Below are 19,269 nucleotides of genomic sequence, written 5' to 3' on the forward strand. Positions count from 1 at the left end.
AGAATGCCAAGCTGTTCTCTGAAAAACAGCCCCATCACTTCTGTAGCTATTTTATGGACAAATCCTTGGAAATCTGTTCACTCTAACCCAGTGCAGCAGGAACAACCCCTTGCTTCCTCAAATTTCCACCTGAATCCAGCTCTAGCAAGTCACATCCAAAACCAGCTTACAACTCAAAAAAAAGTCAAATTACTGTCTTAAAAGCATTCATGCCTTTAGTATTAAGCTGTGCAAAGCATTTGGGCTCACTGTGGTTCCTTTAAGAAGAGGGACATTGGGCATAGCCTGTGCCTAACGCACCACCTTTCCTTTACAGCTAAGGATAAACAGCCAGTCTATTCTGAAATGTTTCATTAACACAGCCGAGAACGATGAACAACGATGAACACATCTCCTGGCAAAACAGTCAATCTCAATTCTTTGTATGAAGACCTTGTACAGCCCTCCCCCTCTTCCTGTTTAGCCCTAGATAATAAGGATTACATTAAAGAGCAATTTCCACATTAGAACATGCCATGAATGCAGTTGTTCCATTCAGGCCCAATTAGCAGGGTGGGCACTTCCTCTGCGTCGTCCCTTGCCTCATGTTTCCAGAGGCATTACTGCTCCGAGCAGACAGCTCTATCTCCCAGCCCACTTCTTCCTTTTGTCTGGAGCCTGCAGTGCTCATAAACTTGCATTATGACATCAAGCTGATACGAAATCATTATGATTTCACCATGATTAAGTAAGGAGCAGACGGGCTGACATAGCTGGCTGACCAACAAATCTTCTGAATTGCAGAATGCTGTCAAGAGAAGTTTAAGTCTTATGTGAAAAGCTAACACAGGACCACAGAAAAACTCCAGCTGGAAGGAACTGCAGGAAGGTAGCTAGACCAACCTCCCGCCCAAAACAGTACCAGCTGACTTAGGTGCCTTCGCCTCTGCTGAAATCTGTTTAAGGAAAAGCACAGCACACAAAGGCACATCCAAGTCCTGGAAGTTATAAGCAACACACCTGAAAAAGCCAACTGAGAAAACAGGCAGAACAAATCATCACGTAAGCTTGAAAAAAAATAAAATTCAACAGAAATCGCAAAAAAAATGGGGTGAGATACAATGGGCAGGCTTGCCAAAGCAGCAGAAAATGTATAGCTTTTGCAGGTTGACACAGTATAATCAAACACAGATGCTTCTGCATGAGAAGCCAGGGCTTGCATTCATCGCTATCACCCAAACACCATGTAGGATTGTGGACAATGCAGGACAACGTTCCTCAGCAGGATAATACTGTAATAGATGAGACCTAAAGCAGTCTGTCTTTTGGAGAAGACAAATTGCTTGCAACAAGGAAAAGTTAAAGCCAGTTTAAAATAATGAACTTGTATATTACACAAGTACCCCACCCTCCCAGTTGGGCAAGCCTTTAAAAGGTGGCTGAGTTGCTATAAAGTTAATAAACTGCTTTAAGACACTGTACACAGCTTAGGAAGATGGTTGAGAGCCTATTTGTCACAGTCTTGTTTCGTTATCTGAATTCTAGCACTTTACAGGGAGCACACGGTTGTAGTTCTTGCACTGTACGGCTGTAACAATAATTACTTCGGAAGGGCCTGGGTTTCCTTGCAGAAGTAGTTTTTGACTTTGCATCAGGATAGCATATAGGAGTAAACCTCTCAACACAAGACCTTTGCAAAGCTGCAACCAAAAAGTCAAGATCCATATAGTTTTTAATACTTCAGTTTTAAATCTTTGTTACAAACCAAATAGATCATACAGCAAACGTGTTCAATATCATCACAGCGTTTCTTTGAGAAAGGTTGCCATCTTGTTCAGCATGTCTGGCGAAGGCTGGTATTCTGCAACAAAGCACAACACAGCTGACGGTTTCAGCTCACGCTTCTGTGTAGAAGTAACCCCTTAACATACCAAGGTTTAAAGACTAACTGGACTCCACGCTCTTTCTGTATGACAAGGCTTGCAGTAGCAAGAACTACAAACCAACACATTTTGACATGCCAAGCATTACAGGCTGTTCTTGCCTACATTGCTTATTCAAGGACAGTTTTGTTTTTAAACTTTGATAACCCTCCTAGAAATTTTGAGTAAGTTTAATGAACAGAGGAAACAATTTCTTCTCCTGAAATCAAATTATTTCCTCTAATTTTTAGAGTATTTTATGTCAAAGCAAGAGAAGTGGTACTAAACAATTCCAATCAACCACTCTGAAAACAGCTGCCAAGGAGGCATTTCATTGATGCTTCTTCCTCTTACGCTGATGCATGCCGTCAGATGCATTGCCTAGACAGCAAAAATCATACATAAGGACTTAGCATAGTATTCTAGATACCGGTTTAGAAACTCACCAGTCTTCATCTGAGGCATGGCACATAAAACATCCTTATTTGGATGAGCCTTAAAAAAAAAAACCCTAGCCAGAAGAATGAGCTACATTTCTTTCATCTTCCATGTAACAGAAAGAATGCTCTTAAACATCAGACAAGTTTTCAAATATGCACAAATCTCTCTGAAGCCTGGCAGACTTTTTGCCTCCCTGTACTCCCAGTTTATCTATCCAATTGTTAGTTAGTACACAAAGCTCTCCAGCTGAAGTTTATCATCATCTCAGAGCAGATCCTTCCTGTACAGGCAGTATGAGTAGTGACTGCACAAGTGTGCAGCCTTGATCCAGATTACCACTCTAAGATGACGTAGTGCACAGTGTAATTATTACCTTGAAGAAACAGGTTTCAAAAGGAAAGATCTTTTCAAACAGTAAAAGTATGAACTGTGACCAGAAACTCTGTTACATGCATGGAAACTGTCTAAAAAGCTAACATACAAACAACATTTACACAATAGGCATCTGGCAGCATTTTCAGACATTTTTTTAATTTATTCTGACATGCTATAAAGGAATAAATTACACTGTTAAAGAATTACCAGCAATAGAAGTATTTCTGTCTTTCAGCTGGGCTAGAATAGGAGTGAGAAGGAAGACAGCCTGGGGCAGTAACCAATGTGAACTCTGCATGGCATGAGGCTGTCCCCAAAAACAAGAGTAAATCTGGTCATATCCACTTCACAAGAACTTGAAAGAAAATGCCTTGGTTTAAAACCATCCAAATACTCCATCCAAATTTTTCTCAAAACTAGCAATCACAAGTCAGTCCAGCCGATGCATGACATGGCAGCACTTGTTACGCTGCCAATGCTGGGTCTGCAAAAGATACCATTTTATTAAAAAAAATCCAATCTTAGTATAGAGGGCTGGGTCTCAAACAACAAGTTATAAAAATGCAAGACTGCCCCTTCCCCCTCAAGGAAAAAATACAAAATTTATTTAAAAACAAAGTGAGGAAGAGTTACAACACTAAATCTAAAATGATTTAGAAAGAAATATGACTTCTTTTGCTTAACAATGGCCTTGAAACCTGGTTTAAAAAACAGGGTAATGCAGATTTCTTAAACTGAATTAACAAGGCAAATTAAAAAAAAAAATTCCTTACAGAAACAGTTTTTAGTTTTTAATGAACTTGTAAACAAAAAAAACCTCCCACTTCAAAATAAAAACAAAATCCCAGATCATATAGATGTTTACAGTGATTACATTTATCTAAGCAACTTACATACAGGTTCAGTTGTAAGATGTTAACTAAATTGTGACAAATATGCTGTTTTTCCTTTTATACCAAGAACATTATAGAGTTAATGCAGAGTCCTAAAGATTATCTAGTAGTCACTAAGTTTCTCTTAAGTCTTCACTTTAGATGTGTTATTTCTAGCACAGGTAAGCAGGCAGAGTCTTTCATACGCTTAAAAACTGGAATCTTTGGTTACTACCATGTCAGCTGGCTCGATATGTTGCACATAGAAGCCAACAATTTTAAGAATGTTTAAAGTGTACAACTTTCAAAACCCAGGGAGGAATAACCAGAAAAGAGTGCACAATTGTGAGCATTTACAATTATCACAACTGTTGCCGAAGACTGTTCATGCCATTCTTCCAAAACAATGAGATCTCATAAGCAGTGTAGTTCAAAGTAAAAAGGTAACAAAAATTGGCATATGCACAATTTTCTCCACTTGTGTGTCAACCATCAGTTAACTTTTCCACTTGAAAAAAATGCAATAGAAAACTGGACACCATGTTTCACTATCTCAGTAATATTCACAATTACAGCTGCTACAACTCAAAGTGCAGCATCACTGATGCTGCCCAGAGCCAGTTTATACTGATATTAAGTTCTTTACACCAAGTAAATGGTTGCCCACAGCCACTGGCAAGTGTACGTATGAACTAAAATTTCTAGGATTTGGGGAGTGACAAGTCCAGCTCCGATCTGCTCTGCTTTGTCCCATCCTCTCCACGCTCAGAAACCTGCAAGATAAACACAAGGGCAACTTACTGATACTGGATGAAAATGAGAAACAGCCTTCATGGCAGGAGAATTAAACATCAGCTATGGTCAAAGGGGAAAATGCTGCTCCACGTCAGAATTGTAGAGTTCCTCATGTCCTTTCCCAAAGCTAACCAGTATTTGCCATCACACTTTAGCAAAAATGCACAGCTCTCACTTTCATCTAGTACTGCACTGGAAAAAAAGAGGCTTAGGCATCAGCTGGATGCCACATTCCTCAAACAAGCATTTAGACCAACAACTTGAAAGCAAATGTGTTATTGCCACTAGGAAGCAGGATGTAATTTCATAGGATTGTTTTCTACGTGTCTCAACATCTCATGTTCCTATCCTTGAATGTCAAACTCATCTGATTGCACTGGTGCTCTTCAGAGAGTACAGTAATGTCACACAGACAGAAGAAAAAGAAAACAAATAACTTACCTTACAGTAACTGGTGTTCACTACATGCTCAGATGTATAATGCTCTGGGCAACCAGAACAGAAGTGAGAACCTCTAACAGTGACTAGGAACCCAGCATACCTTCTGTCCTTCCAAGGACAAGGGAAACAAGCCATCTGACCCAAAAGTTGGATGTCAGAAACAACCGGGTTTGAGTTCAGAACTCCAAATGACAAATTTAATGTACCATAGAAAGCAGAAAGTAAAAAGAACACATATACAGACCTCAAAGAACCAGTTACTGCAAGTTAAGCCAGTCTTCTCTTCTTGAGACTGCTGATATTTCTGGTGACTCAGGTAGTAGCACTGTGCTATGAAGAGTTAACAGGAACATAAACCAAAAACTATTTGCCAAGCAAATTTCTATTCTGGATGCCCTTCAAACAGCAGCGTATTCTGTGAATGTATGAATTTGAGCAATAGCTCTGGATTTTGCAACAGAAATATCTTCAGAGTAAACTACAAAGCTGACCTCAGCTATATCTTGTGCTGTCATCCAGAAAGAAGCCAATGCAACCAAGTCTTGAAAGCAGCCTGACATTCATTCAAAAACGTATCTGGATAGCACCCAGAAAAACAGCTTTAACTGTTCCAGAATAGGTTACAGTTAATTTCTTAGATGAGATTCGTGGCTTTGTTTGAACCCAGTCCTAAAGTTCTGGACACCTCTCTTTGTCCAACACTAGGAATTCTAAAAAATAAAAATAAAAAATTAAAAATCTTGTGCTGGAATTGAAACAGTAATTCCTACTTGTGTGTAAATTCTCACAGAAGCCCCAGTTATCCCTTAGTTCTGCTGGGATAAAGTTGAGCATAACCCTTAATGGATGCACACAACTGGAAGTTACACTGTTTTTCCATTTAATGTGTTCATCAGTGAAAGCTGATTCATCACTTGAAGCACTTTCTCCATCAAAGCTGCCAAAATTAAGTTAAGAACGAAGGTATGCTCCCTGTATTGGAGCATACAGATCAACTCATTGCTTTAGAGGCCCAAACATTTCAAATGAAAATGGAATCTCAAACTGGAGGGACACAGGATATGTTAACAAATGACACACTGCTATTTGTTCTGGGCTAACGGTCTTCACTACGCAGAATTCTGCTTAGAAGGGGCTAAGTCCCTTTTGAAGGGTAGAGTGCAATGCTCCAGATTCCCATTTGATAACTTATATATGAAAAAAATCAATGCAATATGGCTATCTTTGGCAGGGTTTCTCCAGTTAGACAAGCATCTAAACTACATACACAGGTATCAGTCAACTGGATGATGCTTTTATTCAACTCAGATGCATTTCACATACCTTGAGAAATCAGATTTGCATGGGCTAAAGTAATGATATTATCAGAACCAGAGCACACTGCTTGCCTTTTCAAAGTAAATCTCTCACACAAGAGAGAATTAGAGATTCCCAATTCACTGCTAGCTCCTTCAAGCAGCAGGGATCACTATGCTTTGAATCAAAAAATGAGGAAGAAGCAGTTTGTTGTTCTCATGTTATCTGATTGCCTGTTAAATAATTCTTCATGGTCAACTCTTGGAAAGAATGTATTTCAAAATCCAGTCCAAATGGCTGAACAGCCTTGTGGCACACACACTGCTGTCAAAAGCATCCACTGTTCACTCTGATGGTTATGGCTCTTCTCTGCTCTTCTCAAGCTATTTTACCCAAAACTTGATACACAATGCAGTCAACCCAAACACGTCAAATTTAAGGTATTCTGGGCAACAGAATTGTTAAATATTTAAAGACCAATACGGAGCTGGATTCAACCCACAATGCCCCTCACAACTCCTATTAAGACTACGCAGACATGTTCACAAATGCAGACCAACAACAGCTGGTAAATGACATGACAGAGCAGTCATGTAGCATACATGACTCTAACAGTATGAAGAGTATGTTGGAGAGCATATGCAGGCATGTCTCTGTAGCAAGTCTTTACCATACACAGGGCCAGCTCAAATCTGCACGTGTATCACTCCTCGTCCATCCAAGGTGTTCCCCAAAATCCCATCATCTCAATAGTACACAAGGGATGCTCGAATTGTTTTAATATTGCTATAGTCACAGATTCGATCAAAGGATGAAGAATAACTGTACTGTCATACTTCAAGGAACTCCTCTACTTGAAGGGTGTTCCAACTTTTTCCCTATGAAGTAGCTAGCTGCAGAAACAAGCAGTGAACTGTTTAGCTGTCAACTGGCTAAATCTCAAGAAGAGATGAATAATCTGTTCTGAGAAATACCGCCATGACCAAAAGCATCCAGTGAATGATAATGAGATTGCTGATGGGCTAAGGAACTCTGCACTGAAGTGAAGTGAATTGAAAGCATCTCTCAAATGGAATAATAGATTTTTTTTCTGGAGATTGACTGAAACAGTTGGTTATGTCTGAAGGAAGCTGACTGTAACCACTGTTACAAATCACACCTGAACAACTACTCTACTGTCAAAAGATTGAGCTCAACTTCCCAGCATCAGCAGGGAAGCTCAATCTGTTCACAGTTCACCTTCTCCCAAGTTCAAAACCAGATGATCTTGCTGTTACAAAAGACACAGCCACAGGGTTCCAGAAGAGAGGGACAGGAAGGGGAAAAAAGGCCATTGGCAGGCCTACCCTGGAACCAAACAGAATATTCAGCCTGATTAACCTGCAAGAAAAACTCAGTGAAATGGTTTCATGTGGAACTGAGTTACAAGAGACAGGAACATCTACAGATGAACACACTGTCAAACCTATGTCATGTAAGTGCCTGAACATGATTTGAAAGACAGTATTCACCAAGATGCACATCTTCAATAGTACTTGAAGATGAACGTGAGAATCATATAACCTTCTGCTTGAACTTAACTGTTTCAGTTCTTCAGTAACAGGCAAGATTCCTCAAAAAAGGCATGTAAAATTTTTAGACATTTGGAATCTTTACTTTGATGAGGAGATTAAGGCTAACCATTGTAAGAAGATGGGAAGTCTTCAGATGTTTCCCAAGCACTACTTTAATGCTTTGCTGATATTACAGCTTGATCAATCCAAGGCTCAAGAACCTTTTCTTCATGATAGGAGAGAAGAGGATGGAGTCATTCCACTGGCAGGCTGTTACTCCAAGAGCCAATGAAACTCTACTAGAAAAATGTCTTCATGGACCTTGTTACCAGTGTGATGGGAAAGGTCCATCAAGAAACAGAAATGGTCTATAGGGTGCAATCATAATACAGACTGTTATTCATGCTTGTCAGTCAGCTGTAGCTTTGCATTCTGCCACTAAATCTTCATTGGAAAGTAGAGGCAGAAAATTATAATCTTTACTTCACTTAAGGTATAGTGCTTGCCTGGCTCAAGTGGTCTCTGACCATCTGAATTTTTGCTGAAATTACTCCTTCCTACTTTAACAACCAACCTTTCCACACCCTGACATGGGACTGGCTTCAGCAGTGGCTTCTGAACTCCAATCAGAGCTTCTTATTTCATGAAACAATCCACTCCTGTGCTTTATAGCCGAGTCTACTATGAACCACAGTTTCAAACAAGGGAACTGGTTCACAGCCTTCAGTGTTGTAAAAACCCTTGACTCCAGCAAACCACGCTGGACTCTCTGTATCAAGGAATCTGACATTTAATGATACCCCTATGGATTTCCACCCCCCCCCCCCTTCCCCCCCTTCAAGGAACATTCAGACTGAGCCTTGGGAAGACCAGCAGGTATTTTATTTCATCCAGAAAACCAGAGAATGAGAGTTATACCTTTGGATAGCTCTTTTAACTAAAGACATCTGGTAAGGTTTAAAAGCTACCACAACACATAAAAAACAATATTTTAATAAACTTTCCATAAAGACTTCTGCATTTCTTCACCTCTGCCATGTTAGCTTAATAACTACTAATAATTTAATAATTATTAAATACTCTTCAGAATGTTCTGAAGAGTAGCCATCAGTAGCAATACCTCAGTACATAATTTAAACCTAGTTTCTCTGTTACTCACTTGAGCAAACCCTCTGGCTTCAGTTTTATCCATACCTCAACATGAAGAATCAGTTTCATGCTAGGACTAGCTGTGATAGCTGTAGCACTGTTTTATTTTAATAGCTTACTAGGCTAACACTGGCAGATGTACTTGAAAAAAAAAATTAAAAGCCTACAGAATGCATAAAAAATTAAGTGCCTCTTCAGAACTCAGTTTTCAGTTTTTATACAACTGCATCTTTAGTATTTCACAACATTTTCCCTTGAAGCCATAACCTAGAAACATTACAAATACTTAAGAAACCTTAAGACCCACCACAAACTATCTATATACTTCAGAAAATTGTGACTTGGCAGACCACATTAGTTCAAGGTTATTCCTCAATTTATGCAAGACACTTTGAGCCCAATGGTTCTTTCCTTTAGCTTTGGACTAAATGTCTCAATGCAAACCCACCAGAGAAAGGAAAGCCAGATCATTCACAATTTTCTGTTTCCAATATTTGAGGCATACAGAACAGAAGCAAATCCACAGCACTACAACAGCTGGAACAGAGTAGAGCCCAAAGTCTCTAGATCCTTGCCTAGTTGATGAGAATTATCCCTTAAGAAGTGTTAGGTCTAGGATTTTGGATTGTATTATATATTTATATATATATATATCTATATATATATAATATACGTATATATATAAATAAAAATATCACATTCCCAACACCAAGTCAGTTTCTTGTTTTTGGAAAGTGGTTAATGCAGGAGCAAAAGATGCAGTGGTTAAAATGACCCAACATCCCCAGAAGAAATGATATGAAGAACAAGGACATTTTGGTATAAAGTTAGTAGTCAAATTCTCCAAGGACGTCTTTTTTTTTTTTTTAATTAGCAGCCAAATATATTTTTTAAACCACCTCCTTGATCTAACACTTAAATTGCCAACATTGTCCAAATTAGTGTAATTTTTTTTTCCTGTAACGTCACTTGGTTCTTGGCTACTAACCTTTCATGTTACTCTTGGATTTGTCAGTTTGCTTGCCTGTGGGGGTTTGGGCCTGCTGCCCCTGCCCACTGGAAGAGGCTGCTTGCTGTGCTGCTTTCTGCTTTAACATTGTCCAGTCGAATGTGTAGTCATATTGGTGGTTCAAGGTCCTAGAAAAGAGCAAAATACTTTACTGTAACATATCATAGCCACCTTACTGTTTAGACCAAATCTTTGCTGAAAACCCAGAACCAGAGATTAGTATTTTTTGTAAGCAAGCTGCTTTGGAGATTACAAATTATATATAAACACTAAGTATTACTAACTTAAAGGGATTCTTGAAGCAAGCTGTTTTCTTCACTGTTTATGCAAGTTCCTGCGTTTGTAGAAACAGCACTTCCACACAACACAGCTTATTGCTTCCTCTGCACTGGGATTGTCAACCTTTATTAATGTATACAGTTCTGAGGAGAATTGTAGTGCTGTAAATTCCAAATTTATCAAATAGAAATTCCTTTAGATTCTAGAAACTTAGATATTCTTGAAAGACCAGTAGCAGCTCCTCATTTCACAGGCACTATTCACTCTGCAAGGTTGGGTTTATGTTCTGGTTTCTCTAACAAACTCAAGGAAACATCACAATTCCCCTCCACCAAAATCCACCTCTCGGGCACTACTGCTATTCTCATCACCTATTAGCAAATGTGAAAAACTTCAAATTCTTCTACCAAGGGGTCAGTTTCATAATCCACTTGCAACAGAATTTGAAGCATGGGCTCAACTCTCTAGCATTAGTGGTCAGATCATACAACTCAAACAGGAGAATGTTTTCCTTCATACATAACATTGCACAGTATCGTTCCAGGTCTTTGAAAGAGCCATTCATAATCCTTTTTTAAACTCTAAAATCAAAAGGAGTCACAGAACTCCCTACACCACACACATATGGAGCAGCTTTCTATAGTGCAAGTTCCACAGAGTAGTTATCAATTGGTAAAGCATGGGCAAGTTTCTGTACTTCTCCACTTCGAGACTGACCTGAAAAGTATACGGAATAATTGCCTCAGATACATGTAATCTGGTGCCTCTTCAAAACGCAGACCACGACAGTAGTTCAGATACATGGCAAATTCTGCAGGGAATCCCTGTAAATCAACAGTGCTGTTAATCAAGCCATGACTTGCAGTAAAAAGATCCTTACAATCCTACAGAAGGCAAAAAGCTGTATCTACAATGGAAAAAAGAGAACTGTCTGAAGATTCAAATCTCTAAATTCACCTTGCCTCTAGTTGTTCCATTATCTGGTATTTTAGAAAGCTGATTTGATCAGCCAGTTACCAGGTATGTATTCTTTCCCTTGAACTGTAACCTGATGCATTGTCTGCAATCAGAAGTCCTCAACAACCAAAGCTGCCAATATATAACATTTCAAGCAATTTAATTCTAATTAAACCTAGTTCTTATTAATTAGACCTCTGAAATAAGAAACTGTAATCATCTCTGAAAATATCCCACTTCTTTCTTTGATAATCTACTCGAACATACTAGAGGACAGTTACAACTGGTTGTGAAGACTTAAATTGTGAAGATTTTAAAGAATGTTTCCAAAGTTCTCTATTTTACGTATTTCCATGTATTTAGAATGTACTAAAGCCTACATTCAAGAAGATAACTGAATGCAGCATAACGGTATACTACACGAAAACCTGTGTGTAACAATTCAGCAGTTTGGAAAGCATCACACTAAGGGTGTATAAGTGTGCATAACTGGAAAGTACCATCCTTGGTGCTGCTATTTAAAGTGCAAGACTATCGTGTGTTCTCGAGGACATTTGTTAATGAGCTCATGGCTGCACAGGCCAAGAGAAACCTTAAGACCTTAAAAGACAGCACTGGAAAACCACTGTTCTGTGACGTGGCTTTAACTGTAACTGACAGCCAATTTTACTACAGGCTGCATTTGAGATAAGAGGATAACCTGAACAATCTTTAAGAACTACCAACAGGTAAAAGCAACCTATACAGATCTACCTGTTTTATTTACCCAAGGCGGCACATACTGAATATTCACTGTTAATGTTTAAGAACTGCATAAGCCTCTCCATAGAGCTGGAGAGCTTGCACAGCTGATAGTCACCAACAACTCAAAGTATGGTGGCATAAGCCACCAAGAATACCAAGATACCAAGAAACAGTGGTGAATGCCTGCCCTATTACACACATTTGTAGTCTTGTTGGGTGGCCAAACAAGGCATCCATTGACTGACAGAGCATTATTCAGCAGCAAATGCCATGTGAGATTAATACACTGCCTCTAATTTTAAAAACAATAAAGAAAAGAATTTCCATTTCACAGCATGACATCATTTGGGAACTCTTACCTTACACAAAACCTCAACAGGAGTGGACATTTTCTTTTCACTAATCTTTTCATACTTTTGCTTCTTTGTTGCAGCCTGTGGAACATGTAGGTCACAATATAAGAGATATTGTGCAACACTGGATTAACAAGGACAGCAGCCAAATAAAGAAAAATCCTTTGGTCAACCCTACGTATTCTACATGAAATCTCCAAGTCCCACACACTTACTGCAGAGAGAATGAAGGTCAATCTGGTATTAAGATTTGGACACAATTTAATACCATTTGTTGCAGTCTAATGCTTTCCTCACATGTTGTAGCTCGTGTAGTTCTAGCTGCTGCTTTTGTCCATTAAACAGACCAGACTTGCCTATCTACTTGCTAAAGTTGTATTAATTCCCATTGCTTCAGTACACAGCCATTACAGTAATTTGCAGCTGAAGTGTTGTAGCGTTCCACAAGCTGCTTGCCTTTGGAAACTTAATATCTGCAGCACTATTTGAGTTACACAACACTGATACAGAGGAAGAAAAACAATTAATACATGGAAACAAGTCGTTGAAGCCTCTATTACAGAAATAAGAAATACCTGCCATGCTTATAGCTGGACTCCATATATAATACTACTTGAAACAAGTATGTTTCAGCTAACAATCATTAAGTTTTGCCATAAACTAGACCGAAGATACGATTAAAGCTTAACCTGGTAGAAAAGAGATTTCCATGCTCTCAGCAGCAATTCAGATAGTCACTAAAAATGTTCTTTTCCACTTCCCAAAGAGGGTCTCAGCCTTGGACAGGACAATAATAATTTGCAAAGCTGATGTAAGCTATTGCTTAGCGTAAGTTTTAGGAGAGTCACACAATACACATTTTGCCTGCTGCAGAAGAAGCAGACAGAACCTTTTTTCCTATATTCTGTAAATATCATGCCTTGGGAAAAGCTGAAGCTAGACATTATACATAACAACCCATCCCAGACAAGGAGGCAGAAGCATGGTTCCCAAACATTAAAAAAAAACAGGGAGGGTGGGGAACAAAAAAAAGCAACATTACCTACCTTTAATCCTTGCCATGGCAGACTGGTTCTGTTAAAGTACATCAATACATAGCCTAGAGACTCCATGTCATCCCGGCGACTGTAGAAAAGGAAAGAATACCCCAAATTACAAATTTCAGCGTCTTACTACTTGAAATAAAATACAAAATCATTGTAAAACTAAAACAAAATAATATGCAAAGAATCAAGGGATAGTTAGTAGGCATTGTGTATTGTTTATCTGTAGCTGCAGTACTATACTTGGGGTAAACACAAAAATTTTGAAAAATGAAGGAAAAAAATAAACAGGTTTCCCCATTTAACTAAGTAGCTTGGTAGTACCTGAAGTTTTACCTATAGGAACTAAGGAATACATCGCAAGAGAGATGCACAATATTAGTCTTAACTTTTTCAAGTTAAGAAGATAAAAGATAAGAATCTAAAGATAAGATAATCTTTGATCTTTTTTTCTTTTCCCCTGAACCTTGAATCAGTCTGGGACCAATAATGAACATCGAGGCCCAAAACAGCAGTATATTCACAAAGGCATAACTCTTTCCTTTTCTCACTTCTGTTAAAAAAAACAAAACAAAAAAAAAAAACAACAACAACACAGAATTGTCTGTATGATTTTTACAAGACAAGTCATATTCAGAAAGGTGCACACATCAGAGAGGTGCCTCTTCGCATTCTCTCCACAAGAAGTCTGTTTCAAGGCAGCTGGAGAATTCCACAGTTAACTCTCCTTCACTGAGAATTTGCACGCTAACTTTCAGGAAAGAAAACTTCCAATGTTTTTTTGTACTGCATACGCCCCAGATTCATGCTTCAGGCACATGAATACCATCATACTTTGCTGCACAGCTTTCATGATTACTAAGGCAAGCACGGCCCACTGAAGTGGAAAAAACACTCCGTGATTTTCTTCCTCTTGGCAAACTTGCCGCTTTCCAGCTGTAGTGGAGTCAGATTTTTCCCATGACTGTCTCTCTGCAGCTGACACCTATTTAACATGAGAAAAAAACTAACAAAAACCTTATTTCTCTCCTCCAGCTCCCTTGTCAAGAGAAGTTGACAGGTATAGCTGCTGCTTTGCCACTCAGGCTGATCTACAAGAAAAGCATTTAAATGGTGGCAGGAAAGACTATACACCTACTACCCTCACAAGGGAGTAAAAGGCTGAGAAAGTGGGAGTGCTAACAGGCTTATACATATGGATAAGGGCAAAACAACTCCCTTAAAGTGAGAAGAACCTCTAAGAACCAAGACAGACCTACCTCTGGATCTTGGCACCATAACAAAGAAGCTATAGGTGCAGCTTCACATTATGACCAAGCCAACGTAACCACCAGCCATACCCCTCAAGCCTGCCTGTCACCCCAGTTGTTCTAGATGACTTCTTGGGGAACCACTGCAGGGCATTATCCCAGAAGAGAATTAGCTCGGCTTGCCAGGCACAACATTGCAAGAAAAAAAAAAAAAAAAAAAATCACTCGCTGGGGCCAGGGTTCAAGGATGAGACTGGTTCGCTCCCCTTACCAGCGGCTAGCTCTCGGGTCATCTCAGCAGTAACACAAAACCATGGCCGTTGGCAGAAGGATGAAAAATGATATGAAGACCACAAATTCCTGCCTGCAAAGCTTGCTGATTCTATTAGAATTGTGCATTTTAATTGTCAACAGAACCCAGTGAACCAGTATGGGGCCATGGCATAAAACTAAGTTTTCTGAAAAAACAGTGGTAGATTCATGTACAGACAATGGATTAAGAGGTTTCCATCCCCCATCTAGTTCACTTATTAATTTCATGATTATTTTTTTGTAGGAAATTTTTAGTCTTGCAATCTTTAATGGATACATTACATTTGAATGTATGCTGATAAAAATGATTTAAATGATTTTCAGGACTTTGAAAATGGGATAATACTCCCTATTACTGAACCAAAAAATGGAGAACACTGCCAACAGCCCCTTAGGAATTAGCTGTCATTAAATATAGGAAAACATGTTGTGTAACAGTTCAACTATAGCACTAACAGCTGAAACATTCTGCCATAAGCTTCAGGCCTGGTTCCTCTTGATTACAGGAATATATTGTTTATTTCACTGTTGTCTTGATATAGGCAGTTTAATAACTTTTAGCATATACCAAACTACATTGAATTCAACAGCAATCCTTTGCAGCTCCCTCCCTTTACTGCAAGGGCTAGCATGGCTATTCCCTTAAAAGAAAAGCTTAAATTCTGCAAAATGTATTTACATTGCAAGTTACACCACCTGCCATTTATCCTACTGGATCCAGATGTCAAGCTTAATGTTAGTGTAAAAGCTTAACGGTAGTGAAAATATTCTTAAGGAACCTTAAGGAAGTTAAAGCGAAGAGGAAACATGGAACAACTTAAAGCAGCAAGTTGCATGTTCTGTCAACACTGGCCACTAGAAATTCTGAAATTGACTTTGATTTTAATCAAGATGGCATAGACATTCAGGGAATGTTCGCTATGTCTAAGAGACCTCAGCATCATATACTGCAACTTTGCTATTATACTTACACAATATATTATCTAGGCACTCAAACAAGGAACAGATTTGAGCTATCATTTCATCATTCACAAAGGCCTAACATTAACGGCTACAGAACCTGAAGTGCTATTCTCCAACAGAGAGGACTGCTAGGACACTTCAACAACAATATTCTTTTGATCTGGACACTTTTTTGATTAAGCAGAAGTCAAATATATGTGGATGTGTACACATATATATGCAGTGCTGCAACTACTGTTACGGCAGAAACCAAAACAGCATAAGTGAAGCAGTCATGGGATCACAAAGCCTCACTTGCAAGCAAGAGGATTAACAATAATTTGATAACTTGAAGGGAAGTCACAGAAAAACTTTAGAATACCCTTTCTGGCCACAGAATTGCATCTCAAGCCAGTGGCATTAACAGGTACCAACACAATCTGAAAAAGGCACAATTGTATCTGTGAAGGTCCTCTGACAGAGGCACATAACAGCGTATCTTGCCCTAAAAAAAGGAAGTACACAGAATATCTACCTCTTGCTTGCAAGACAGTATCTCTCCAAGAAGGTGCTTTGGTCTCCTTTTCCTATCCTTGCATAAACAGCCAAATGAAAAAGCACTTGCAGAGAGAGATATACACTTACTCAGAAAATTAGTTTAGAAATCTCAGAAGCTTACAAATAAAATCATCTTGCAGCCTCAAAGAGCAAAACAGTAATCTCCTTGAACTCACCTCTGCTCAATGCCAAGATGTGCGTTGATACTGGCATACCGAGCTGTGCCAGTGAGATTTTTGTCTTCTCTGTATGGTATGTGTTGCCTTGTCCTGTTGTCCCGGTACTTTTTGGCCAAACCAAAGTCAATAAGGAATAACTTAAAGAAAAATAAAAAAATACATTGTATTTGTATACAAGGAACCCCCAACTGCTTTTACTAGGCATTAGCTACAGTTTAAGACATCCACACAACGTAACAACCTACAGTTAAGAGGAAGCAAAGTAACGGTGCAGAGTCACAACTAGTTTTAACTAGTAAATTCAAAAACTTATAGTGAATTAGTTCAAGCCTTTTTTCAATCCAGTGGAACGGATTAGCTACAGATGCTAAGTAGCACAATCTTAGTTCTACAACTGTCTTAGGTTACTAATGCAGTTTGTATCACATTAGCTCAGTAACTACAGTGCACAATTTGGGAAAAAACTAATTCTGTGAGCGTACACTCCACAAAAACCTACTCACATGAGAGCAGTTCACGCATACAGATAGTTAATAGCAGCTCAGCAGCTTAATGCAAGTGATGCACATCCTGTATTCTTCTCTATGTATCAAAGAACACTGGCTGTTTTGCAGAGCATAAGGCCAAAACCTCCAACAGCAAACAAGACATCTTGCTTCCAACCATATACTATTCTTAAGACTACCAGAAGATGACCACAGCAGCATGAAACCCTTGCTGATGATATTAATACAGCCAGGAAGAGCCTAGTACATGGAATCCAATTTAGGTTTCTAATAGTGAAGCTTGCTCAATGATTTGGTATGTAGCAACAACCGAGTGCGTGCCAGTTAGTATGCTAACAGCCGGCCTATCTACAGCTGTTAATACAGACAGTACCTTCTTGCGACAAGATTTCAGGACTAGGCAAAAAAAAAAAACAAACAGCTGAGGCAGAAGTACATAAGGAACATTTCAAATTCTAGCAATCGGTCTTCAATCTACTTATCATTTGGCTGAGCTGTTTCCAACGCTGGATTAATGCTACAGGATCAGGGACTATAACTCCTACAAATTAATGAATACTACAAAAGTAACTGGGATGGGGAGATGATGGAAAGATGAGATAAGGATCGAGAAGTTCTCAGTTAAAACCTATTCAGCATCACCTTAAAGGTGATTACAGACCAGAAGATACAGCTTTAAATGCAAAGAAGTATTGAGACTGATATGCAGGTACATCTGCATTCAAGAATGAAGCAGGGTCACTCCAGTACACTGGAATTGCTGTGAATTATAACACGACACTTGACATGAAGGAATGCAAAACACTGAAAGACAGTTTCTGAATTGCATAGTAGATTTTATAATTCTGGTTGAAGAATTTCTAACTACAGTAGTCTACACGAGGAAAAAGAACAAAGCTAAAACCCTAAAGCCTTCTTTATACAGCTGATGTTAGAGCAGATATCCTTAAGCTGAAGTTGTGCTGTGATTTACATGCAACAAAGTTTTTGTACGTTTGCTTTCTATACACTATCCTACTGAAAATCACCCTGAAAAGTCCAGAATGGTTTGAACAAGAGGAGGTAAAACAGGTTTTTAAACTACATTTCATACGATTTTGGGAAAGGTGGCGCTGGTCTTTTTGTTGCACCCACTACAGCTACCACTAGAGGTAGTTATTTGCTCAGCAAGTACAAAAATGTCCTCAAGCTAGCAGGAATTTAGAAATTTTGATATCAAACTCTTAAAGCAGAGAGTATAAAGCTTACATGTGATTACTGCACTGCAAATGCAACTTTCCTGCAAAGCCTGACTTCAAATGCAATCCTCTATTTTTTGATTAAAGGTCCATGATCTGACGACAGTCTCTGATGTACAGTTTGCAATAACTTCTTTCACAAGGTCTTTGTCAATTAGTTAAGTAAAATGCTATGCCTGGAGAGGGAGGGAAACTAAATGCTACAAATGCAACATTTTTACTGCATACCTAGTTACAAACAATTTAACAATTAAAAGCCTTCATTCTGTCTTTTCTGTAATCTTCTGGATCTTGCCATTAATGTTACGAAGGGACAAAGTCACAGATCGTGATTCAATATAGTTAACATTGAAACTACTCCTCTAATACACAAACAGGTGGTGTCTAGTTCTTTGTTTAGCACAGACTTGTCAGATTACTTTCTTCAAGAGCTAGAGAAGTAAATTACTAAGTGATGTTCTGGCTCTCGCACAGCTGCTACAAGCTCTAAACATTAAATCTGAAAGAGGTAATTCTGTGTTCTTCAAGATGTATGGGTGAAATAGGCAGAAAACAAAAATAGAGTTAATTCATAAACATAGTCCTGCTTTACACTAGTCAAGTTATTGGACATTGTTTGACAGCACTGACTTCTCTGGGGAAGTTTATTCCATTCACCAGCTTCGGCTCAGTCTGTATTTTCCCTTTGGGATGGGCAAAAGGCACATGAGTAAGTCCACCTCAAAAAGAGATGGTGGAAGATTGTAGCCTGATTTGGATGAGTACAGAACATACCAGTGTCAGCCAGCAAACAGAAGTATTTCCACAGGTAACCTCATACCACTTTAATTCTGTTTGTTGCATGATCAGCAGGAAACTGGAGAAGTAGGGCAAGATTTTTGCCAAGAGCAACTAAAGAAGTATATCAAAGTCTCTGCCTCAACTGATAAGCAAGTTTCTGAAGCAGACAACAGAAATCTGTCAGCCTGCACACAGCAGCTAGTTCTCTAAGATTTAATACTTGAAGACTTATTGCAGAAAGCTACAGGCTGATGGTATGGGCAAAACTCCTCAGATATGATTCATACTCAGCAATT

The 19,269-nt window shown here is 38.8% G+C and overlaps 1 protein-coding gene across 4 annotated transcripts in view; it reads right to left on the minus strand.

Annotated features, from left to right (window-relative positions):
• Positions 1-3,300: 3,300 nt before the first annotated feature.
• CSNK1A1 (casein kinase 1 alpha 1) overlaps positions 3,301-19,269 on the minus strand; it is a gene marked incomplete at its 3' end in the record, with an annotated part of 34,879 nt that continues 18,910 nt past the window's right edge. For 2 of the 4 annotated variants that reach the window (XM_082771818.1, XM_082771821.1), the window contains 6 exons: positions 16,447-16,586; positions 13,212-13,290; positions 12,172-12,246; positions 10,829-10,935; positions 9,812-9,960; positions 3,301-4,362 (listed from right to left, as the gene is read on the minus strand). In XM_082771818.1, coding sequence (XP_082627944.1) covers positions 4,355-4,362; positions 9,812-9,960; positions 10,829-10,935; positions 12,172-12,246; positions 13,212-13,290; positions 16,447-16,586 — 558 coding nt within the window. Of the gene's footprint in view, positions 4,363-9,806; positions 9,961-10,828; positions 10,936-12,171; positions 12,247-13,211; positions 13,291-16,446; positions 16,587-19,269 lie in introns of those variants that run through there. The other 2 variants (XM_082771820.1, XM_082771819.1) reach the window with 2 other exon arrangements.

Source organism: Aythya marila, assembly GCF_965140915.1.
Source record: "Aythya marila genome assembly, chromosome: 14".
In the NCBI taxonomy this organism is placed as follows: Eukaryota; Metazoa; Chordata; class Aves; order Anseriformes; family Anatidae; genus Aythya; species Aythya marila.